This window comes from Embiotoca jacksoni, unplaced genomic scaffold (genome assembly GCF_022577435.1).
Source record: "Embiotoca jacksoni isolate LCO1_2020_lvr unplaced genomic scaffold, fEmbJac1.0.p SCAF_14, whole genome shotgun sequence".
Lineage (NCBI taxonomy): Eukaryota > Metazoa > Chordata > Actinopteri > Embiotocidae > Embiotoca > Embiotoca jacksoni.
This window is the reverse complement of record NW_027185274.1, coordinates 14,339,176-14,364,884: the sequence shown is the minus strand read 5'-3', so window position 1 is coordinate 14,364,884 and position 25,709 is coordinate 14,339,176. Positions and strand designations below refer to the sequence as shown.

The 25,709-nt window shown below is 41.5% G+C and overlaps 3 protein-coding genes across 3 annotated transcripts; all 3 read left to right on the top strand.

Moving 5' to 3' along the window:
- Positions 1–634: 634 nt before the first annotated feature.
- On the top strand, positions 635–5,626 carry LOC138196935 (uncharacterized). Its single transcript, XM_069147324.1, has 6 exons — positions 635–652; positions 916–1,142; positions 2,807–2,966; positions 3,658–3,844; positions 3,968–4,021; positions 4,135–5,626. Exons 2-6 carry the CDS (start codon positions 1,048–1,050, stop codon positions 4,386–4,388), a joined length of 750 nt encoding a protein of 249 aa, XP_069003425.1. The 5' UTR covers positions 635–652; positions 916–1,047; the 3' UTR covers positions 4,389–5,626.
- A 1,579-nt stretch (positions 5,627–7,205) lies between these two features.
- LOC138197514 (potassium channel subfamily K member 13) lies at positions 7,206–10,676 on the top strand. The gene is given in 3 exon segments (XM_069148391.1): positions 7,206–7,341; positions 7,344–7,538; positions 10,072–10,676. Coding segments are annotated over 3 exon segments (936 nt in total).
- A 7,952-nt stretch (positions 10,677–18,628) lies between these two features.
- Positions 18,629–25,506, top strand: calm3a (calmodulin 3a (phosphorylase kinase, delta)). Its single transcript, XM_069148135.1, has 6 exons — positions 18,629–18,872; positions 22,141–22,171; positions 22,557–22,700; positions 23,042–23,148; positions 23,407–23,542; positions 23,743–25,506. Exons 1-6 carry the CDS (start codon positions 18,870–18,872, stop codon positions 23,769–23,771), a joined length of 450 nt encoding a protein of 149 aa, XP_069004236.1. The 5' UTR covers positions 18,629–18,869; the 3' UTR covers positions 23,772–25,506.
- The last annotated feature ends 203 nt before the right edge of the window (positions 25,507–25,709 follow it).

Here is a 25,709-nt window from a genome sequence, read left to right as displayed (position 1 = left end):
TAGATGTCATTTGTCTCCACATCTTCCCTCGTCCTAAGAAAAGTCTTAACTGCTCTGCACCTCTCCCACACAACCACATACCCCTCTGTTTAGGGCGGTGTGATGCTGGGCCAACTGTGTACAACCCACACACGCATATCTGCTGTGACGGCTGTGTCTCCGAGCGGAAACCCCGGATAAGTAATGTACTTAAGCCTTTTTTTTTTTTTCATTATGAGGCATGTGTATTTAAAGGTCAACAGTCTTTTTGTGTTTCTGTGGTAAAAACAAAAAAGGTTGAAGGCTTGTAAATAACTATCTCCCTCTTTTCATAAAAAAAGAAAGAATGTCTGAGAATGGCTTATGTGCTTTCTGGCAACATTTTTAATGACTATAAATGGCAGTGTTGAAATAAAAACTAAAAAATAACAGCATATTTCTTTAATATAATCTATGCTGTAACTGTACAAGAGTGAGAACTGACAGCCATGCAACCCAATTCTCCCAGTTAAAAAACCCCTGTATTGTTCCTTCATTGTGAGAGCTCCAAGCTCCACCCACCTCCTTTTACACAACAACTCAGGGTGTTTTTTTTCTGAAGTATAAAAGTCATTGGCGTTGTTAGTTAGCGGTAACCGCATACGCAACAGGACTACTATACATTTACTTTGTGGTAAGACTTCAACAATTTAGACACACTTTTGCATGTTTATCATTTTCCTGATTTTCTTTTTTCCTCATATTACTTTCATGCATTTTTATGTTCACGTTCACAAAATAAAAACACGTTTAATGACATCAGGTTGGACATTTAAGTGTTAATTTGACAAGTCCACATTTTAAAATAGGTGCTTGACGGTGTATATGTGTACGTGACAGTGCCTGCTTGTGTCTGTACTGCTGCACAGTTTACTGTATTTTCTCTGATTCTTCAAGTGCTGCGGAGAGACACCGTACAACCCGGCAGAACATGGAGTTCTCTGTTGTAATACCACCTTGTACAGAGACAGAGAAGATGGAGAGGAATGTTCAGACATCAGCGTTCCTTACAACCCAGCTGAAGGGACTATGTGTCTCTATAAGTTTCATGGCTCCCCTGGTCAGCACTGCTGTGGGACAGATGTCTACTGTCCTCAGCTTGAGATCTGCTGTAATGGACACAGGTGAGTGTGTGTGTGTGTGTGTGTGTGTGTGTGTGTGTGTGTGTGTGTGTGTGTGTGTGTGTGTGTGTGTGTGTGTGTGTGTGTGTGTGTGTGTTCTACGCTGATAAAATCCAATGAAACAAGATGTTCCAGAGTAGGGTGTTACAATGGTTTTTTTTGTTTCTGGATGGATGGGTATGGGTGTGTGTGTGTGTGTGTGTGTGTGTGTGTGGGTGGGTGGGTGGAAATGTCTTACAGGCACTGGTTGATGTCTGTCTGGTCGAGTGTTGGGAGTGAGAGACACAGGAGGGAGTGGTGTGAGAAAGAATTTATGTAACTTATTCCACAGTCTGGTCTGTGAAACAGTTTCCAGCCACTGCAATGTTTTGAATCTGAACCTCCAATACCAACAAACACGATACACCTAAGGAATGTCTGTCCGCCTGTTTCTTTGTTTGGGTTTGCTGTTGCCCTGATGCTTGCAGACGCTTCTGTGAATGTGTTTTATCACATGCTTGCATTTATAATTATCCCTATTTGTATCCAACTGATTTAATTATATTTTAATGGGGCTAAAATATTTAGGAATTACAATTTATGCATTAATCAATATTTTGAAAAGAGTCAAATGGCGGTGCAATATTAAAGCTGTGATGATTGGTGATTAATCCATAGAAAATTATCACCCAACAACTTTTTCTGCTTTTTATCTTAATGACAGTTTTGGCTTTATTGTTTGCCCTGTGATGGTTGAATTTTGGCTGCTCATTAGCCTCGGACCACAGTCCAGACCAAAGGACCACATTTTTGCCGGACCAAAAGAGGTGGTCTAGGTTCAGATCAAACTGTACCACGGTTTGGTTTGTTTACGGTCTGAAAACACTTTTTGGATGGTTGTGACTTTTTGACCAATCACAGGAAGTTGTGGCAGCCTATCATACTTTATTAACTATGGAAGAAGAAGAAGAAAAAGGAACGGGAGAGTAAGTGAAAATGAGCTGAGGAGAGGAAGAGACAAAGTACTTCAAGTAATTTTTAATTTGGACTTCGTCCAAATTGGATAAGTCAAAAGTCAACTCTAAAAATGATGAAAACTTATACTGAGGGGAAAATAAGAGCTGATAATAATGCCATAATTATCATAGTATAGTGGCAACAAAATTAATCTGTTAATTTCTCCATTCAAACGGAAAAGACAATTGGCTGAATTGACAGCAGGCTGACGTCAGACGTCTACAAACCAATCGATGTCAAGTTTATAGGGTGGCAGCCAATGTTCAGTTGGTGATGATGACAGGATGTATTTTTTTTTATTTTTTTTTTATTTGATTTTATACACTTTATTAATCCCCGAGGGGAAATTTCTTCACTACAGCAGGGGGGCTCTCAGGGGGGAGCTGCTGCATATGTCATAAGAAGTTCTTTAGCGTGCTTCTGCTTTTAGTGGGCTTGTTCTGGTTCTGTTAAATGTGTAAGTTGCCAAGTGTTTGGTAACCTGCTCGCAATATCAACCTGATAGTATTTGAGGGTTGCTTTGTATTGGCTTGTTTGGGAGTCGTCTTGTAGCCGAAAATCACTTCCTAGGATTCCCAGGAGGCTTTTCGGCTGCAACAGATACTGTACATTGGACATTAATGTCACTCGCTTTATTTGATATCAGTTGCCGACTCTGTATTTCCACCCAGACATCCCAAAGAAGAAAACAGTCACTGCTGCGGGGTTCACGCCTACAACATTAAAGACCCACAGAAGAAGTGCTGCGCAGGAACACTCTACAACGTGACGCTATTGGGCAAGCGTGGAGGACATCAGCAGTGCTGTGGATCCATTCTATTGACAACACAGGTCGGGTTTTTTTTTTTTTTTTTTATTAATAAAGATAACTATCCTTTGAGCATTCATTTCACACACAGAGACAGAGGTTGGGACATAATTGCAAAGTGGTAAAGTGGTATGAGCGATTGTGTGCGTTCCAGAAGTAAAGGACTCTTGTCTCTGGCTTCTTCTGGCTCATGTCATTGGTATCGTGATAGTAAGATTAGTCCATTAGGCAAAATGATGGACAAAACCTGATTTCTCAGAGGTGCAGTTGAAACAGTTAAAACTGCTTGCAATATCATTAACAAATAAATGTTTATAGGATCGTTACGTTATCTGGGAGAGTCCGATCTTTCTGCGTGTAGTCACATGAGGGAGATTTGTTTTTTTGGTTTTTAACACATTTTTTTTTTAGAAAGAACGGGGGAAACAATTTCTCGAACCAGCAGCTCCTCTCACTACACAAGTGCAAGAATCGAGAATGCATTTACTGCCGCTCATGTAAGCAAAGTCCAAAAGGTGGGCGACACAGTTAGACTAACTGCCAAAAGAACAAAAAATATTCAACTCCAAAGTTTTATTTATATACATGTCAGCAACCTCACCATGAGAATAGTGATTAAGACATTTTTGCTAGAAATAGTGCCATGATTTCCATATGTGCCATTTAACTGGCGAGGCTTCCTGTTTGTGGAGGTAAATCATCTCTCCATAACAGGTAGACAACATACTTCAGAACCAGGCTGTTTGCTGCTCGAGTGAGGACCAGGAGGTGGTTTACCCTGCCAAGACAGGATTCAGATGCTGTGGCCACCTCTACTACAACAGCTCTCTGTGGTCGTGCTGTGCATGGAGGCTGAGTCCAGTGCACCAACTAGGACAGCATCCGAGCACGAGGGATGAAGGTCAGCTGTGTCCGATTGGATGTCACCTCAAGAAATAGCACTACAGTTTTTATCATTTTAACCCAATTGTGCAGTCTAGTTCCTGCATATTAGGAATAATATGTATAACATTTTCTTTTGCAGAATCCAGACTTGTGTCAGTGAACAATCTGAAAGAAACCGACCTTTGCAAAAAAAGTAAGAAATCTGTTTGTAATTAGATTTGTTTTAAGCACTTGGACATGCATGATGTTTGTGAAGATATGTGGATTTGTAATAATTTTAATGTGTTTGTTTATGTCTTTATTTAGTGCACATTGGGACTGTGGAGAGCGTGTCTCTGTACAGCATTGTTTTCAGCAACGTGCTGATAATCCACGGACAAAATGGAACAGTCAAACCTCTGCCTTTGCACTACATCCTGCAAACACCTGAGCGCTGCAACTTCCCTAAACTGATCCGTGGGAAGGCCTACTTCTTTGACCAAGTAAAGGTCTACACTGATTTCAACCATGACCTTGTTCTCCAGTCAATCCACTTCATTATCTCCAAGTGTTTTCTTTAGGTCACCCTATGGCCCTCAAACTGAATTATCAACATCATATACGGATCCATAATGTTTGTCTGACTATGCCCAAGTTTCTAGATTGCCTATTAAACACAATATGCATATAACATATACATATAATTTTAACCTAAATGTAATTGCAACCCACAAACCGATTCAAACGCTGTGTGCAAATGGCTGCAAAGTGACTGCTGGTCAACATACTCTTAATGTTTTAGTCACAGTCGTCCTGCTGTCTGACAACAGAAACAGAAAAATATGTAACTGAAAACAACTTTTTGGGGAATTTGGTTGTAATAAAATACAGTATATGTGAGCATAGAGATATACAGAGCTGAAACCCTGTGCCATAGCCAAAACAAAAAACTCCCATATTTTTGGTATGAACTAGTTATTTAAGACATCAGTCACTACTGTAACATAGCCCACAAGGTCTATGGTGACTTTTCATCTCTATACTTTTTTTCCAATCCAAACATACACCATGCAGAAACCCAACTTCCCAAAGTCCAACCAAAGCTACAGATATAAAAGCTGTGCTCTCTGCAAAACAGTCTTTCCAAACTAGCATTAGTCAGGATTAAAAATTAGCTGACTCTGTACCTATCATGGTAGCAGGAAACAGGAACCATGAAGAATATTAGTACGTAGCTTGATGTTCACATAAGCTACACTGCTACCAGCTAATACAGTTTGTTATTTTGAATACTAATTTTGTCTTTAATTATTTTCGTGCTACTTTGATTCCTGCACTGAACCGCATAATAAATTGCAACTGTTTGCACATGTCCTTTATTCATGTGATTGAATGTTTACAAGTAAATGCTTTGATTTGTCATTTCTTGATTGATAAAGCTAGCACATGATGAGTCTCGAGTCAACATCAGAAATACAAATATGCTATGAGGACCCAAAACCCCAATCACTCAAAGGTTCCATTTTAATGTCTTGAATTTATGTTTTTACATATCTAACAATATTTTTCTGCAGTTGAATTTTATGTGCATATAATTTCTGTAGGAATACAGAAAATGGGATCAGCTTTGCATTTATTATACGGTGCATTTCGTCACTATATGTAAATGACCTAAATCTAAGAAGCAGAAACTCATGACACTGCATGTTGGCAATGTGTGATGACATTGGTGGAATAACATGTTTACTTTCATATATAAGAAGACCTACTGTGGGTGCCTTTGTTTTTTTTTTTAACAATAGTTTTGAATTAATAAAAAGCATTTATAATCAAACCTGCAGTGTTTCATCTTATTTAGCTGTGGCTTTGTGGTTGGATTTACTGTCCATGCTGAAGGAATCGGACATGGACAGCACTCCTGAAATGGAAACTCATTTGGCACATCATACAACTACATTCCAGGAACACTTATTCGGTAAGGACCGTCAAGGGAATTAACTTGAATGTTTTGTAGGGCAATCAATGGAAGGAATATTTTTTAAATTTTTTTGATTTTATACACTTTATTAATCCCCGAGGGGAAATTTCTTCACTACAGCAGGGGGGCTCTCAGGGGGGAGATGCTGCAGCAGGCTGCCACTAGCGCGGCGCCAGGTAACCTGACCTGAGGTGCATGTTTTTGGATGATGGGAGGAAGCCGGAGAACCCGGAGAGAACCCACGCAAGCACAGGGAGAACATGCAAACTCCACACAGAAAGGCCCAGGACCGGATTCAAACCCAGAACCTTTTTGCTGTGAGGTGACAGTGCTAACCACTGCACCACCGTGCTGCCCAAATATATATATATATATATAATATGAGAGGAAGGGGCTCAGCAGCAGTTCTTCTTTCCTGTATCCCTTATGAGGGGGTAACACGTGTGTAACTAATATTCTGTGTAGCTTTACAAAGTTGTTTACGTGTATTTTTTGCAAAAGCTTTTTCAGAAATTGCATTTCTGTTATAGTAAATGCACCCCCTTCTTCCCAGAGTTGGCCTACTGTTTTGATTCCCCATCAAAAAATCTGTAACAATATACTAAATATTAATAACAATAAGAACTCCATATTTATAACCATGCAGATCAGAAGTCAAAAGACAAAGATTGTTTTTAGTAAAAACAAAAGGTAATAATAAAAAAATGTCTGTCTTATCTTCTTGCAGTGACACACTGTCGTTGTATTGTGAAAATGTGTCAAGAGTATTCTATTAATGTGGAACTGTAAAGCAGTGATAGTTCACAATGATCAAAAGATAGGGACAGTCACACATTCCCCATGGGCATCCTCATTGGACACACATTTACATGTAGCATAGGTTATTGCTGTGTTATTGTTTCAGTTGGAATATTTTTGCTTGTCCACACTTGCAAACAGAGAAACAGGATTTAAAAAAAAAAAAAAAAGGTGTATGTGGAAGGATGGAAAGTAGACACATGCATAATGTCTGTTTTATGTTGGTGTGCTTATGTTGACCAAAAGATTGCCAGAGAACAAGGGTGCATATGTTTTGTGGCTCATAAAAGTGAGTAAAGATAGATTATTGATCCGGTGATAAGCAGCGACCATGCACAGATCATTAAAGCCACCTGCAGACTCAGAAGCAAAGGTTTCTAAGACACTTTCAGCCGAGGAAACAGTTGTGTTAAGTCAAGACTTGCATTTAAAAAGATAGACTTGCATGATGAACTAGATAACGACGGCGAGAAGCGCTACATGGACTAACAACGGTCTCTCCTGCATCTTTTGTGTACTGATGGTATATCAAACAACTGTGCAAATAGCATTTCTCTGACTTCTTCTGCCTTAAATTGATTGACAGCACTCAAAGAAGAAAATCTGTCTCCATCATTTACGAATGACTATGAAGAAAGATTTCTGGTGCTACCGCCCGTCTCCGATTCCCAGCAGGGAAACGGCTTGTTTCTACCTGCTCTGTGTGCTCATTGCTCTTTAGATGCTGGCTGGTGCTGGTGTATTTTCTTCCTTGGAGAGCTGCAGGCCCACCAGCTCTGGGAAAGAAGGCTCAAGAACTTTAGCCAAGAGCATAACATCAATTGTAAAGACCTGAAATCTCTGCTGCGCCATTACGAGGAGGCCAGGAATGCAGGCATCCGGACAGAAAGAGCCAGAGCCCTGTGGGACATCCCGGGTGCCTTCTACTTCGTGGGAACTGTAGTCTCTACCATTGGTAAGTCAAGAGTAAAGGTATACTATGATTTATTTTAATAATTCTACAAACCACAAATATGCAGCTGAGAAACCTAAAATGTAAAAACTTTCAATCCTTTGACTGCCATTTTCTTCAGATTAAACTTGACTCATAAGTTTGTCCTTACTTTACAATTAAACATGATGTGGAAGATTTTAGAGGTCGACACGAACTTTAGAAGTCCAGCGGGTTTCACAAACTATGTACATACCGAGTACCCATGCTGTATCTTTCCGACTGCTACAGCTGATGTTTTTGCCACACAAAAAGACTGATACAAACAGATGAAATAAGAAGACATATGTTCAGCAAGTACAGCTAGAGAGGATTCACTGACAAGTAATCATTACCATTAACCAATGATATGTAGCTACTTAAATATATGAAGCCACATTGATTTGGTGAGGTTCGGAGGGGAGTCGATATTTTACCTGAACCTATAGAAGACAAATATGTTTTAAAGATAAAAATTAAACCAGCTTCATTTCTGAGAATCACTTTACAGCCTTCCTATTCTCGCCACTATCTTTAGAAAGCCCGTCACGGTGGAAACTGAAAGACAGGCAGCTCTAAGGCCTGAACAATTTCATTTTTGCAACAACATCCATATTTACTGATGGCAATCATTTCATGAGGTAATCACACTTCTTAGACACACCTTGTTGTTTCCCAAAGAATGAACATTGATATTTCATGACTCATAAAGCCTCCCACATTTATATTAAATCATAACTCTGCTCCATTTCCTTCCTCCCTTTCTTTAAAGTGTGTCAAGCAAAGCATGTGATATCCTTGTTTAGTGATGTTCACTTTTAATTAAGCATTAAGATACACTTTTGGCAAACCCTTAAGAAAAGTGTCTTCATATGACAATATAATATACTTACATTATTAAAGAAAAGTTACATAAGCATTTAAATGTAACTGATTATGATTTACCACAACAAATGACCAAACACTTCTTTTATTGTTAATTTGCTATTTGTACTAGTATAAAAAAACTGTAATACTTAATTACATATGGCTGATGTTTCACTCAATTGTATTCTTAGTCTGACTTCCCTGAGAACAAAACATTTTGAAGTGACCAAGGCTGCGTCAAAACAAGACGAATACAGTCTTCAGTTATCCATCTCACAAGTGAACAGATATTCTATCAATTTCAATCATTCCAGCTGTCAACACAGACCATATAATGACTTGCATTTTACTTACACTACACACTCGTACATGTGTCACGACGTGTATTTCTGGACGTCATTACTTACTACTGTAGGCACAGTGGATGTCTGTACCTAATAATATGGCAACCGATTGATCCACGAGTTGTTTGGATATGTCGGCTGTTCGGATAACAACCAAAACTGTTGCCCTCTTTGTGGCACTAAAATAAGTTAAAAGATGTCCAAAGACAGTAGAATACTTCCTCTGGCCACCAAGATTCTATCTGCAAAATGCAACTGTAATCCACTCAATTGTAGTTGAGATAGTTTATTCTGAACTCGTGGTCGACCACCCGAAAAACTGGCAGATGAAGGCTTCCAGAGCTCCATGCTCCATTCTATCACTCAGAGCTGCAGTTTTCTTCATATAAACTAATTCATGATATTAATAGAGAACTTTTGTTAAATATGAATACACAATCTGAACACTTATGTGATGAGTACAGTGAACCACCAACATTAATAGATTTATGTTTCCCAAGCGAGCGCTTGTCAAACTGTTCTTAACTTAATGACCGGATTGGACTTTAAAATGTAGTACCTCCGCTACCGGACCAGTCTGCCGACACAAAGAAGGTCAAGTAATAGTTCAGGGAAACTTGGAGGAAGCAGTTATACATGGTTAAAACAGACTGGGTATTGTCAACAATTGTCCATATTTCTCAGAAATGAGTGAAGTCCAGCCAGTATTAATATAGAACACAACAAAAGGACCCGTAAAATTCCTTGTCGGAGTACACGCACAGTTAAAACGGCTCAAGCTAGGTAGGTAGGTAGGTATATACTTTATTAATCCCCGAGGAGAAAGGAGTTTTCTCCATTAAAACAACAGCGTGACGCTGACATGAAACAGCACAAAGCAGGGGCGCAGTGCTGTCGAGAGCAAGCAAAAGCTTAAAAAAAAAAAAAGATGTTCACATTGAAAGAAATTTAACAATAGGAATAAAATCCTGGTGGCCTTCCTATGTGGAGGTCAACATGCTCTCCTTGTGCCTGGGTGGGGTTTCTTCGGGAGCTCTGGCTGCCTCCTGGTTCATCGACGTTCGGTGAACCGGTGATTCTAAATTGGGCGTGTGATTATGAAAGTGAACGGTTGTCCGTCTTTCTGCTCAAGGTGTACCCCACCTTGACCCATACTCAGCTGGGATAGGCTCTGGCCCACCCGTGAGCCTGGATAGGATAAAGCGGCTAAAGATAACATATGGATGGAATAAAATCCTCTGCAGTGACAATAATGTTGTGACCCCGTCTGCAGTCACAAATGTTGCGTCTCAATCTGTTTCTCATAGGATTCGGCGTTATGGCACCATCCACCACGATCGGGAAAGTCCTGCTTGTTTTCTATGGGTTGCTGGGCTGCTCGGCAGCAATCCTCTTCTTCAATCTCTTCCTGGAGAAAGTCATAACGTTACTCAGCCTGCTGATATTCTGGTGCCACACGAGGAGAAGCAGACAAAGTGGATTGGAGGACAGAACCAGTGAAGACAACAGAAATAAAGAATGGAAACCATCGGTTTGTCAAGTCACATTCATGCTTTTAATGGCTGTTCTGCTGGTTGCATGTGCCGCTGCGTCGCTCTATTCAGCCATGGAGGGGTGGACCTACTTGGAGTCCCTCTATTTCTGCTTTGTAGCGTTCAGCACAGTGGGCTTTGGGGACTTTGTAAGTGGTCAGAGGGAGCACCATAAGGACACGTGGGCTTACCAGGTTGCCAACTGTCTCCTGATGATCTTGGGAGTGTGCTGCACTTAATCTCTTTTTAACACCATCTCTGTGATCATCAAACAGGGACTGAACTGGATCCTGAGGACACTTGACTGGACGTATAACAGTATCCGGCACTTTAAGCTGCAATTCAGACCACCAATAAGTTACTGTGAAGACGACTGTTAGAAAAATTATTCAGAGGCTGGATTCAAAATCAAACATATCGGACATTTATTCTTGCAAGAAGGAGCAAATACATGTACACTCAAAGAAGGATGTCCAGCATTGCTGAACGTCACTCCTCCGTAGGGCAGCTTTTATACAGTGTGACAAAACAGTTAACAGTCACCCCCATTCCCTCTGTATATCTGATTTTGTAGATAATACTGAGATCGGTTGTAGGTCACAAGATAAAGACACAGATGTCGTAAATGAGACAATAGAAACATCCTTGAGCAACAACTTATTTGTTCCTATCAATGACATTCTGCATAGATAGCAGCAAGCCATTTGTAAATCTCACGGCCTTCCTTGTGTGGTCATGTGATCCCAGTGCTCTCGATAAATGCCTTCGTGATGACGCCAAAGTGGAAACTATGTGCTGCAGAATCACAGACAAGGGAGTTTCCACACACCAACAACAGGCTAAATGTTCTGATAATGGGAATATAGTAATTCTGCATAGACAGCAGCAGGTGGTCCTGTGCTCCCAGTGCTCTCGGTAAATGCCTTCGTGATGAAGCCAAAGTGGAAACTGTGTGCCGCAGAATCGCAGACAATGGCATTTCCACACACCAACAACAGGCTAAATGTTCTGATGATGGGAATAAAGTCGATGCCAGACCACTGCCTACATGGATAAATTTAAATATTTCTGCAATGTTCTCGAGAATGTGAAACAGCATCTGTAGTCTTCTCTAGTTATCAAAAGGTTAAAAGGTTGTTAATGTTGTCTATTTGAGATGTCAAAGCTGAAAGATGTGATATACTTTGTTTTGTGCTTTCTTCCACAGCTTAAATTTTGAATAAAATATGAAGAATCCAGTATGATTGTTATCAGATTAAAGCCCTCCTCCACCTACTTGTCAGTTTAGTAGGCTGTTATTAATGAATTCCTCTCCATCAAAGCTATTTGCAGCAGTCATTTAATCTTTGTAAAATTTCCACTGGATAAACGCAGTGTTACAAGAGCAGCAAGCACCACCAGAGTGCACACGTTTGATCAAACTGAGCACTGAAGCAGGGAGAAGTCAGAAAAAAAAACTGAACTAATAGAAGAAACTCAAAATCATGAGGAGCTGTCTGAGGAATAACATTTCAGATTGTGATATTTACAGGTTAGAGGTATCAGTTTTATGGGACAAGCTGTACATGCCTAAAAAACTATTTAGCCATAAACAACATTTATAATGAACAGCAGTACAAGGACGCAGGAGTTCCCTGGAAGACAAATTATATGCCGCATACCTAACAAGTGCCAGAGAAAAACCAGAGAAACATGCCAACAGCCAGACTTCTCCACCCTGCCACTAGCGGCAAAAGATGAGTGGAAAGAATTTGAAAATGTATTCAAGTTCCAGAAAGCTCATCCTTAGGGGATGACAAGCCTCATTCTTTTCCTTCTGCCATGGATTGGGGCACATTGTTGGGTTATGATGTTTTCCATTATGATATAATATTCATTTGTGTGGACCCTAGAAAGAATAGTTGCTACTTTATGAAAACACAAATGAATAAAGATCAAAGTCAGCAATAATTGTAATTCCATCAGAATGAGTAACAGGGTTTGAGATAAATTCTCTAATTTATTCAAAGAAATGGGAATAAAAGCCAGATGGTCTGTAAAGTGTAAAGGTCTGTAAAGACCCAGCGGGAATACCGGGAGTGCAGCATCATGTGTTTCACCGAGACATGGCTGCACTCACATTTCCCGGACCACAGCGCGGCCGTACCCGGCTTCAGGACTGTTCGGGCGGACAGAGATGTTGTTCGGAGCGGCAAGAAGAAGGGTGGAGGGATTGCAGTCTATGTGAACGAGAGGTGGTGCAATCCCGACCACGTGTGTGTGAAGGAACGCTTCTGTAGCCCGGACATTGAACTGCTAGCCGTGGGGATGCGCCCTTATTATTTACCGAGGGAGTTCACGTCCGCCATTGTTATCGCTGTGTACGTTCCTCCATCAGCTGATGCAGAGGCAGCAGTGGACACCATCTACTCCACTGTGGCTAAACTGCAGACTCAGCATCCCGGTGCATTTTTGGCAGTTACTGGGGACTTTAACCACACCAGTCTGGATAAAGTACTGCCAACTTTGCACCAGTATGTTAACTGCCCCACCCGGAACAATAAAACTCTGGACTTACTGTATGCTAATGCCATGGATGCATACAGTGCTACTGCCCTTCCCCCCCTTGGTAGATCAGACCACAACCTGGTCCTGCTGACTCCCAGGTATGTTCCCCTGGTGCAGAGGCAGCCTGTAACCACCAGGACTGTGAGGAGGTGGACACAGGAGGCTAAAGACGCCCTGCAGGACTGCTTTGAGTCCACGGACTGGAATGTGCTGTGTGGACAACATGGGGACGACATCAACAGCATGACGGACTGTATCACAGAATACATTAAATTCTGTGAACACACCACCGTACCATCCCGGACTGTACGCTGCTTCCCCAACAATAAGCCATAGATCACCAGTGACCTGAAGGTGCTTCTTAATCAGAAGGTGCTGGAGAGGCTGGTCTTGGCACACCTCAGGCCGCTGGTGAAATCTTCTCTGGACCCTCTGCAATTTGCGTACCAGCCTCATGTGGGAGTGGACGATGCCCTCATCTACCTGCTGCAATGAGTTCAGTCTCACCTGGATGGAACCGGTGACTCTGTGAGAATCACTTTCTTTGATTTCTCCAGTGCATTCAACACCATCCAACCACTGCTACTGAGTGAGAAGCTGCGGGTAATGGGGGGGGGGGACACGTCCACCGTCTCCTGGATCACTGACTACCTGACAGGCAGACCACAGTTTGTCCGTCTGGGCAGTGTGCTGTCTGATACGGTGGTCAGTGGTATTGGAGCTCCTCAGGGAACTGTTCTGTCCCCCTTCCTGTTCACCTTATACACCACTGACTTCCAGTACAACTCAGAGTCCTGCCATCTGCAGAAGTTCTCTGATGACTCTGCAGTGGTAGGATGTATAAGGGATGGACGGGAGGATGAGTACAGGGCAGTAGTGGAGGACTTTGTGGAGTGGGCAGGAAGAAATCACCTGCTTCTGAACGTGGCCAAGACCAGAGAGATGGTGGTCGACTTCAGGAGGAAGACGACGGCTCCACAACCGCTGAGAGTTCTGCGAGAGGATGTGGACATGGTTGAGGAGTACAAGTACCTGGGTGTGTCCATCGACAACAGACTGAACTGGAAGACCAACATCAACGCTGTCTACAAGAAGGGGATGAGTCGACTCTTTTTCTTGAGGAAACTTCGATCCTTCAATGTGTGCAGCAAGATGTTGGAGATGTTCTATCAGTCTGTTGTGGCCAGTGCATTGTACTTCGCTGGGGTCTGCTGGGGGAGCAGCATTGGAGCCGGTGACACCAACAGACTTAACAAACTGGTTAAGAAGGCCGGCTCCATCATCGGCCACAATCTGGATAGTCTGGGAAAGGTGGTGGAGAGGAGGACGCTGAACAAACTATTATCCATTTTGGATAAGCCTGACCACCCTCTCCACCACCTGCTGCAGGGACAGCGGAGCACTTTCTCCAAAAGATTCCTGCAGCTCCGCTGTCACAAGGACAGATACAGGAGATCATTCCTGCCGACCGCAATAAGACTGTACAATAACTCACCTCTGGCAAAATCCATCACATAACAATAACACTGTTGACTGTGTTTCTTGGTTGTTTGTATATAATATATATATAGATATATACTGTATTGTATCTACTGTATATACTGTGCATTTTATATTTTCTATTTATATTTAATATTTTGTACTGCTATTTTACTGCTATTTTATTGCTTTTCTATTATTATCTTATTTCTTCTATATGCTGCTGTAGCAAAAAAAATTCCCCTCGGGGATTAATAAAGTAACTACCTACCTACCTACCTACCTACCTACCTACCTACCTACCTACCTACCTACCTACCTACCTAGGATGGAGTCTGCAGCTTAGAACAAATTAATTCAAAGCTGTGGGTGGTGGTTTCATTACGAGAGGCTCAAATTAGTTGCATCCCTTCTCCAAAAACAAAGCATTTCTTATCACCTCTATGCCAAAGACTTTCAAATATACCTTCCCCTCAAATCTGGAACTGCCTCTATAAATTCATTAATGAACTGCCTGGCTGATGTCAAAAGCTGGCTCTCGCTAAATTTCCTATACCTCAACGAAGGTAAAACAGAGATCCTGCCAATCAATCCCTCTCGCCTTTCAGCTGCTATACCGGACAGTGCCTCGTTGTGTCTCGGCCTCATGGCAACCCACTGTAACTTCCATGTCAAGAATCTGGGTGTGATTTTGGACTCATCTTTTACATTGGATCTCCAAGTTAAGTCCGTTATCAAAGTCGGGTTCTTTCAGGTAAGAACTTCAGCTAAAGTCAAATCCTTTCTCTCCCCGAAAGACCTGGAGAAAGTTATTCATGCTTTTATCTCCTCTAGGTTGGACTATTGTAATTCTTTGTAAGCTGGAATCGGCAAAAATCTTTTATCACACTTTCAGTTGGTGCAGAACTCTGCTGCGAGACTTTTAACTGGTACACGCAGGCGTGAACACGTTTCACCGATCTTAAAATCCCTTCATTGGTCTAGTACAAAATTAATTTTAAAATTTGAATGTTTAATTAAGGTAACACCACCATCTTGTTTAGTAGCCTGAACAACATGAACATTTGTACTCAGGTGGGGGAGCTTCATTAAATGGTAACAAAATTAAATTTGTGTTGTTGACTTGAAGCAATGATATTGACTCTGAGGATTTCCCCAATTTGACTTATTACCGAGAGGACTACAAATCTACACAACCTATAAACTCAACTGGCTCTCTAAGCACCTGCGACCTGCTGAGCCTCTCAAATGTCAAACCTGACTTTAACATCTATACATATTTAGAGATAAAGGCACCGGTGTCTTTTCCAGAAGGATGCAGGTCGTCCTCTCAGGGAGGACCCAGAATAAAGGACTAAACCAAATCCCGGCTCACTACAATACCAAGTCAGGCAGCAGTTCAAGAAGTAAGCCTCGATTAAGTCCATAAATACAATTACAAAGTGTTTCTAGCTCTGTGATATCTTGGGTGAGCGCGTCCGTGGTTCACATCTGGACTGAAAATGAAAACGCTGACTGAGTGTGTTGGTGGTGTAGGCCTAACATTACTGAATTATTTTCTGCCTTCATCCATTTGTTCTTATCACTTGACGTTTTCATTCTAATTTCAATGCAGCACTGAATACTGGGTCACCGGCACCACTCTGGTGGGACAGCTTTGACAGCTAAAACTGGAGTAACATTTCCCTCTGCTGGAGTGTTTGTAACAAAAAAAACAATTAAAAAAAATTAGCCACTGACGTCTACTACACATATACTGTACAGCATATTTCTGTATAGTGAAATTTTAAATAGGACCTGCACAATGCTCTGCCGTTGCTTTTTTCTAAAACATACTGAATAAGGATAATAATACAATATTTTTCCAATTACCTCATCATTACTGTAATATTCTAAAATAGAACAAAAGTGTGTATAATTTTTTTTTACCGGCAGAATATCTGGATCTGAGGACTACCCAGGACATCTGCAACTAAACAGGCAAGTCTATAAATACATTTCTAAAAAGTACTTCAGTCTTTAAATGTATTCTAGCTTAATGAATAAAAGTCATTGTAAAAGAGGTTAAATCTCACGTACTTTTAAAGATCTTCCACTAACACATTTTGATATGTAAATACTTTTGTGTCAAAATATAAATAAAATATGTATCAAATATAAATATGAGTGCCCCCCATGCTCATAGCTGGTCCTTCAAGGACCCCGCAGTCTCCTCCCCAGCTACACCAGAGCCCACGCAACACCCCAGCAACCCCCTGCATGAGGGGAGACGACCCTCTCGCCCAAAGTGAGGACACAGACGAGGAGGAGCAGTTTGGATTGTGTCTGAAAAAGACTTCTCCAAACGATGAGATGGCCATCACAGTGCCACATAAAGCAGCTAATCTGTGAGCTCCAGTTTGGGGATGCGATTGTGATTCTGGGCACAACAATAATGCTATGGTACGCAAACTACTGGGTTTTTCTTTACCTTTTTTTTATTTTGTAATATTTCAGAGTGCAATAAACACTTTCAATTTTTACTGGTGTCACATTTCCTATCTGTTATTCTTAGCTTTTGGTCAGTATATTTATACTTTGTTTCAACAGTATTGACAATAGTTCTATTACTTATTTTAATTTGCAAATAAAAGTCAAACAGCATCACAATTTTATACATAGATGTACTAAACTAAACCATGAGCAGTAACTGCTCCAGTACGAAACTGCTCTGGCAGCAGTATCTTGGAGGATAAATGAAACAACTGGCCTTGTTTGTGGGTGCATGCACGTGTCATTTGACACAGTAACGATACAACAGCAATTATAATCAAAAAGGACCTGTGAATATTTTTTAAGTCAACATAAACAAACTTACCGAAGACAAATACTCACTTACTGAAATGGCTTTCTATGGTTGGTGATGTCCACCCGGATGTTGTGCGGCCTCCTCTCTGCAACCACGTGTCCAACTGCTCTCCACAGTCAGCCTGAAATGTAGCTGAAACAGGTCTGCAGTTCATAGCAGGTCATTCCTGTATGTGGAACATGTTGACTATCTGGCAAAAATTTAATCGTCAGTGTATCATTTCATGATGGCTCCTTTATTCGTACTTTATTTAGTTGCTATGTCTGATATGGTCATTGTAATTATGGGCCGATGTGTCGGAGCCACTTTCACAGTGAAGACGTTAAGTTGTGTGTAGGACACCAATTGGTCCAGCAGGTGTCACCTTTGTGCTTTGGGTCATTTACATCTGACTCAGATGTCAGGTCAATAGTGAGCACAGGACGGGAGTTCAGGGAAATAAGAGACTTAAAAACACAGGCAGCAATATGGAATAGTGTGAGATTTTGTTTTCTTTCAGTGAGATAATCTGATGCAATGATTTTGCACACTCCAACACAATAGGGGTCAGTGTGCACCTTTAAAGCAGGTTTGCCATCTGCCCAGAAGAAGAGCAGGTGGCAGGTGTTGCTGGACAGAGGACCACAAATGGTTTTTTTTTTTTAAATGTTACATTGTTGTAGGCCTTAATAGTAAAATGTTTGCACTCCAAGTCTATGCAGCCCCCTTAATGGCGTTAAATTTAGGCTAAGCTGTTATTCAGCACCTGAACACAAAATGTATCTTAATTCACTGAAAATTCAATTTTGTGGTTTCATGCTTCCATAGTACTCTTTTATTAACTTCATATAATATCTATATTACGCATTTATTGCCTAACTAAGATTAAAGGTCTGCACAGTGTTAGCAAACATCCACATCCGCTGCACCCAGTGGGCTGATAGGGAAAATTGATCTGGAAACTCACAAAAAAATACTGTTTACAAATAAATGTGTACGGTACAAGTATCCTTGTAGTGTTTGCTTTAATTTTTTTTTTTTTTTTTTTTTTTTTAATAAAGCCCATGTAAACTAATACTCATTAGAACCATCATGACCTGATAACCCAGTAGATAGTGCTGAGCTATTAACATTGTTATCGAGGTTTACTTTGCACTTTATCATCATTATTATTATTATTTTCAAGGTTTCTGAATTGAATGGATTTTATTATTAGCATTATAATCATTTGTACATTGTTAATCTTCCATAACTTGCTGTTCTGGAGAAGGGGCGGTCTTGGACGGTATCTTTGCGCGCTTCGTTTATATAGAGCTGCGATAATTACGCGTTTGCTCTTTGTTAAGTGCCAAATAAAAAAAAAAATTAAAAAAAAATGTCGATAAACACTGAATGTCTGTTGCGATTGAAACGCCTTCATACTGCGTAGTGTTCAGTATTTTGGTAACGCTTTGAGTGGGACTACAGCGCCGGCGGAGGGATACAGTGGTTAAACCGACCGCACGTCGGCTCCGCTGGATTGGATTGAGGTTTTGTCGGGCATCTCTGCTGCTACACCGGGATACTGTCTGCACAGATTTCCTCGAAACGTATATGCCAGCAAAGTCCGGTATCATTGAATTGATTTAGTGGTTTAACTGTGTCCTAAGTAGGTCGAATACGACACCTTAAATCGGGCTGCCTTGTCATCTTCGCGGAGCTTTGAGAAGACAACGGGGCAATGGTAAGTATAAACTGGCTAACGTGGGGGGTAGTAGCGCGCCCGGCTGGCGTCAGCTGGCCACGTTTAACATCAATAATCGATCACTTTTCTTCGCTAGAAATTTAATCGGCCGACGTAAAACTCCGTACGAGCTTAACGTGGCTTTTCTAATGTAAGAAATCTGCAAGACAACCCTGCGCCGGACGCGTGCGCCCGCGTTAACCTTTTCGGGCATTTCGCACTCAAGTTTGATCGCAATTTTTGGTCTTGTTTTATGTTTTATGTACTCGGCGGCTGATCGAAGAGCCCCATTTTCTTTTGTTCAGTGTCCGTGAACTGCGCAGCGTGAGCGCCGTATTGAGAGGAAACGGCTCCGGCGTCTGCTGTCGTCTCAATTTCGCTCATTTGGCTGATTTGCTCGGGTGTTTTGTGAATAACGTGGTTTCAACCGACCTCCGTGCTCGGATAAAGATCTGCAGCTTTTTTATTTTTTTAATTTTTTTTTTTATATGTCGATAGCTTTAACTCGAGAGTGGGCGTGGTGGTGGTGCAGGAGGAGGTGCAGGAGGAGGTGGTGGAGGAGGAGGAGGAGGAGGAGAAGAAGGGGGATATCGTGTAAAAATAGACCGTCCGGCGTGAACGTGAAACCCATGTCGTTAATCCTACAAGAAAGAACTCCCGCTAACTACCATTTTGTCATCTCGCAGAGCTGCTGCAACACCTCCTGCAGGCGCGTCAGCACGCGTTTCGATGTAGTTTGGCGTGCGCAACAAGCGCGGGGTTTTGGGGGGGGGGGGGAGGTGGTGGTGAGGTGGTGGTGGTGGACGCCGCCGATTTACACGGCTGTAGCTCACGGGTAGTATAATCTGCTGCTCGCCGTGAGCGACGATGGCTTCGTCTTGTTGCAGGGAAGTTGAACGAGGGAGCTGCATCATTTCGGACTGTGTTCGCCAGTAACCACCATGACACCATCTTCTCCGTTACGTATTGCGCCACAACGTTGAACCGCATTCTGCTGAATGATCCTCTTTCCCACCCCTCCTTTCGCAACCCCCCCCCCCCCTTCAACTCCCCCCCCCCCGCATTGAACCAAACCATGCTTGGTGCAGTAGGCTGTCAGGACCCGCAGTACATCCTCTAAATGGGAACTAGTAAAAAAAAAAAAAAAAAAAAAAAAAAACAACAACACCCTATTGTTGCACTACAAATGAGCCTCTGCGTGTCTCATCCTGAGCTGTTCTTTGTCTGTATTGTAAAAGAACAAGCACATGGCCTGTTTGCCAAGTAAGGCAACTTGGACCGGGGCTGCAATATCAGTCACATGCTGCTGCAACATAATTTGTGATTAAAGAGAATCACCTGCTGCCACTGTAGTTTTCTATTGTGAATATGAGAATATTTGATTGGTTAATGTGGAGGAGCCAAAAGGCAACAATGCTGCTCTGCTGAGGTTTTTTTTTTTTTTTACACAGCAGGTGCATAAATCCTCCAACACTGCACTGATCCTGACACTGCTTGCTTCAGCACCACTGAATTGGTTGGCGGTGGACAGAGCGGATACTCTGCAGTCTGTCTTGCTCCCTTCTTCTTCCCCTCCACCCCCACCACCAACACGGTGACTCATTGAAATTGACTCGAAGAACACATGGCATTACCACCACCTCGAGCTACAGAAATGTTCTCTTTTATCTCTCTGGTTTCGAAAAGCAAAAGGATTGTTAGAAACTGGCCTATCCTTTATCTGTGGTGCAAGAGCACATGGACATGATGGGGGACCAGATTGTTGTTTATTTGAGGCATCGGCTCTGTAGCTACACCAGTTTAAATTCTGCCTCTGATTGAACTTGAATGAATAAATCCTTAGGCCGTCTGGCAAAATAGCTTTACCAGCTTAACCTCATCACAACTCGTATCAGAATTGTTGCAGACTGTTAAGGTGTACTTTACGCAGCGGTTATTTCCCACTTATCCGACAGTCATCCTGACAACGTGAAACGAAGCAGCGAGCGCTGCCAAGCAACAGTTTGTCACAGGTTGGTCTGTGAAGTTTGAACTGAGCCTCACATCTGTTCAGGAAAAAAAAAAAAAAGATACAAAGAGGTGGTTAGTTGCGGCGATACTCGGTGTGCTACATTGGCGACCCTGTTCGTGTCTCACTAATTATAGCAGGCGTGTGTATTTCGGGCTGAGGAGTATTTATACCCGTCCCTCATCACACTTTCTCAGCCTGAAGTGGGCATGTTGACTGACTTAGACAGGCCTGGTAAGACCTCACATGGAGGGCAGATTGATGTCCCAGATGAAGGTGAAAAATGAGCGTCAATTCATAATTTTTTTAAATCCCCCCCCCCTTTTTTTTTTTCTTACAAGTAAAAGTGGTAAAAACCTGTCTAAGACCAGCAGGTATGGATAACATTTGCACACAGATGTTAGCATAGCAGGGTTGTGTAAAAGAGTGGTGTGCTTTTCTTCATTAAAAAGAAACAACGTAAACTGAATAGATATGTCGGTCCACCCGTCTGCAAGCAGTGCGAATGGATCTCGACTCCAATAATGCAACAAGTTTTACATTATATAGAATATTTTTTGTAAAAAGAAAAAAAAAAAAAAAAAAAAGATGCCATATTTAATAAAATATCAGGTCAAGCACTTCATTTGTTCTTTATTAAACACCCAACCAATGAAGTGCAGCGAGGTTAAATAAGATTATAGTGGTTTTTTTTTTTTTTTTCTTTATCCTTTGCTATCTATTAACATAGTCTCTACCTTGGTCAAAATATCTGATGTTTTGCATCAGTTTGTCTGGAGTAGATTTGCATGGGCAGACTGTTGAGGTCGTGCTCACCGTGCAGCCGGCTGCAGGTGTTCCTCATTAAGCCTGCTGGAAGTCTGATGGCTTTCATTATTGGGCCGAAGTCACATCGATGCACCCAAAATGAATCATTCGCAGGTCGCCGGCTGCTCATTGCTCTTCAACAAATGTTAGAAAAACAGTTACTGTGTCTCTTTACACTTTGTCTGATTTTATTGTTTGTAACATGATGTTCATTATTTCTGAACGTCATAATATTCCCTGTTCACGTGGACTTCACCGCCTTCACTTCATGAACACCATCGACCGCAATAAATGGATTTTTGTTGTTGTTGTTGTCTTTGGACAATGTACCGTTTTGTCTGCTCGATCATCAACAATATTCCACAATTAAACAATTATTAATTATCACCAGCAGGTCTGCAAAAGAAGTTCCTTTCATGGTGGTTTCTCTGTTGATTCTTGTCTTGTTAACAGGCTGATCAGCTGACTGAGGAGCAGATTGCTGGTGAGTGCTTACTTTAACCTTTTTTGGTTTGCCTTAACTTTAGAAATGAACAAGATGTCTTTGGGATTGTACGCTGTTGGTTCAGTTCTGGTCCCGATTATGGTCTTATGCTACCAACTAGTTCATTGTATTCATAGTCCTTCCTTAGGTGTAATCAGAAAGTGAATCGGAAATATAGCTCGGCAGGGTTTTGAGTCTGAAGTCCCAGAAATAACCATGAAAACTCATATGCTCATTCATTTTGGACATTATATAACAGTTTGCATCAGTGTGTTTATGCAGGGTGTGCCGTTGTATTGATCAGAGGTCGTCTGTCCAGTTTTAGATTAATCACGCACAGTTAATGCTTTATTATACTAACAGCATTATTTCTGTGAATGTACAGAGTTCAAGGAGGCGTTCTCGCTGTTCGACAAGGACGGCGATGGTACGATTACTACCAAGGAGCTGGGGACTGTGATGCGCTCTCTGGGACAGAACCCCACCGAGGCTGAGCTGCAGGACATGATCAATGAGGTGGATGCTGATGGTGAGGAGAAAAAGCTCAAATGCAGTAAAAAAAAAAAAAAAAAACGTAAAATAAGTACAATCTCACGACTGATCGTCATGTCAAATTCTCCTGACGGTCAAAAACGTACAGGCTGATACATTTGCAGGTAGCAACACCTGTGATAAACCATACCTGTTGTGTCATTGGTGCAGACCCATCTGTTTATATTGAATACAATCTGCACTTGTAGACACACCTGTTTTGGTAATCAATAAAAATATGCAGTATTTCTTTTTATATCCCCGCCACCAATCATCTTGGACTGAGGCTCTTAAATTCTCTGCAGTTACCTGATGATCTCCGTTTGTGTGACTGTGTAGGTAATGGTACAATTGACTTTCCTGAGTTCTTGACCATGATGGCCAGGAAGATGAAAGACACAGACAGCGAGGAGGAGATCAGAGAAGCCTTCAGAGTCTTTGACAAGGTACAAAAGGACTGAGGAGATTTTTTTTTTTTTTTTTTTAATGAACTACCACCTTTTTAACGAAACTATTATTTGCCACAGATCACATCGTATACCGAATGTATCCGTGTGATGGCACGAGAAAACCCGTTCAAACCCATTCATGTCATCAATCCCCGCCTGTTGCGGAGGAGAGACGCTGAAACTGACTTCAGTGATATTCCACAGTGAAACGGTAACTGAATGCAATAACAGTAGTTGCTCTTTTGCCACGTGCAGGATGGTAACGGCTACATCAGTGCGGCTGAGCTACGGCACGTCATGACCAACTTAGGCGAGAAGCTCACTGATGAGGAGGTGGACGAGATGATCCGCGAGGCTGACATCGACGGCGATGGTCAGGTCAACTACGAGGGTGAGATGTCTGTTTGTACGCTCGCAACCGACCTCACACTGCTGCTCGTTAGTTTGCCGATGGAAAAAAAAAAAAACTGCAGCTACCGAATTACTGTGTACATTTCCCTTTGCTTGAGTGCTTTTGATTGTCCATATTGTTCATTCGAAGCCAGTCAGAACCCGTTTCAGGGTTGTTTTCTCTTCTTTTTGTTGTTACAGAGTTTGTCCAGATGATGACTGCCAAGTGAAGAGAACGCTGACATTTCTCTCAACATTGCTTGTCCTCCTAAGATCACTGTCTATAAGAACCAAAAAAAAAAAGGAACAATTATCAAATGGTAACCCCCCCCCAAAAAAAAAAATCAAGTATCTGTAGAATTTTGCAATTAGTGCTTCAATACATCCAACTACTTCTGAGGTATCTGTTTAGCAAACACCGACAGAATAATCCCTAGAGAAGTTAACGGACCAAGCTTTAAGAGGGCCGAAGCCCCTGTACTTCAGACCAAGATTCTGCCGAGTCACCCAGTTCCTGATTAATTTAGAGGAAAGAGCAACAGTGAACAGGAGGTGGCATAGGAAATCATGCTACAGTTGGTATAGAGAAGTTGGCTGTTTAATTCTTTCCAGATAGTCTTCACAAAGAAAATTGACTCTCTTGCACCAGTGGTGATTCTCTAAATACTGCATTGAGTACTCTTCTTGCATGCACCCTTTCTGTGGCCGTCTCTTGTGACAACAAGGAGGCTCTGATCTCATCAGAGGTAGTGGGCAGATTGTGTACACACTGGAGGTATATACATAAATATATAGCTATATATCTGTAAAATTTGTGTCACTATTGAATATTGCAAGAGCAAATAGATGCGATGTAGGGTGTTCGTTGGTGCTCGGCTGGAGTTGAGCATTCGTATACCTTGAAGAGTTCGGACAAGAGCGAGAGACTGAGAAGTGCTGGAGGTTTTCTCCCCTCTGGGATGCGGTTATGTCTTGTTTTGAGTCGTGGGCTTTCCATTGCCTGCAGCACTGATTGAAGACGGTAGTGTGTTGAGTTGCTTCAGGATGATGATGGTGAAAACACACTGGAGGACTGCAGTTAATACACTTGTTCTGCAAACAGATATCCTGATGACACAATATTGATGTAACGCTTTATTAATGTGTTCTCAAATATTAATGTATTGATGACAAACTTTGGTCACAAAATATATCCATATATATTAGTGTATCGTAAAGTTTGCATTGCCTATTGTTGTAGTAAATGACCTGTGACATGTTTTCTCTTTGGTTTTGAAATGTGCCATAATACTCTTAAAAACGCCTCAACCTTCTTGCAACTCGTAGTTCATTAGAATATAATAAAATCTACTTAATATAATAACATATAAAAATACATGCAGTTGAACATATTTGCATTTTGGTATAAACCACATGGATGTTTAAAGAAAAAAAAAAAAAACGTTTTGTTCTAAAAGAAGAAAAAGAAACCAAATGTCACTGTTGCTGCTGCTATAACAACTCATACGTTTCACTCATATCTCGTCCTTGTTGGTGTCTGATCTTCAATTTGTAGTCCGGTGATTCAAACTTCAGTCTGCTTGCTGTTTTACTGAACACAGTACATATACTGTATATTCACAAATACTACTCGTGGTGGTGGGGGGGGGGGGTGTTTCATTTGGGCTATTAGAGCAGGATTTTCAGATGGGGAAGAAGTGGGAATTCAGCTTTAGATGTGCGATTGGTTTCAGTGTTAGGTTTTTGAACAATTGGCTAAATTTAAGAAGCAGGTTAGCAGGGGTATCTTTTGATTTCGTCAGTGTGAGACTTAAAATACTGCTCTGTTTGAGGCGTTTTAATTGGTTACCTTTGAGTCCGATGATTGGAAGTAAACGGTTTATGGACTGCTAACTTCTGAAGGCATCTAAAAATATGTAAAGATGTGATATATTTTCCAGAAATCAATAAATTGACTGAGCTTTACTTCACCTGCATTTCCTTGACCTGTTTCATCTATAATGAGGGTCCGCTAAAATGGGAACTCTTCCTGTTGTTTCCATTTGTTTCAAGCCAAACTAAAAAAAGAAACCTATTTATACACTCCACTTTGATTTTGCACTATATCAGTGTCCCGGTCAGTGTCCCTGTGCTAGAAAAGGAGAACTAATCTCATCCAGACACCCTCA

What these genes read in the sequence shown, in the direction of transcription:
- LOC138196935 (XM_069147324.1), top strand. Translation starts at nt 1,048, where the DNA reads ATGTGTCTCTATAAGTTTCATGGCTCCCCTGGTCAGCACTGCTGTGGG. An exon ending in ATCTGCTGTAATGGACACAG is followed by an intron (nt 1,143 to 2,806) that starts GTGAGTGTGTGT and finishes ATTTCCACCCAG; the next exon opens with ACATCCCAAAGAAGAAAACA. An exon ending in TCCGAGCACGAGGGATGAAG is followed by an intron (nt 3,845 to 3,967) that starts GTCAGCTGTGTC and finishes TTTCTTTTGCAG; the next exon opens with AATCCAGACTTGTGTCAGTG.
- calm3a (XM_069148135.1), top strand. An exon ending in CCTTCAGAGTCTTTGACAAG is followed by an intron (nt 23,149 to 23,406) that starts GTACAAAAGGAC and finishes TGCCACGTGCAG; the next exon opens with GATGGTAACGGCTACATCAG. An exon ending in TGGTCAGGTCAACTACGAGG is followed by an intron (nt 23,543 to 23,742) that starts GTGAGATGTCTG and finishes TTGTTGTTACAG; the next exon opens with AGTTTGTCCAGATGATGACT.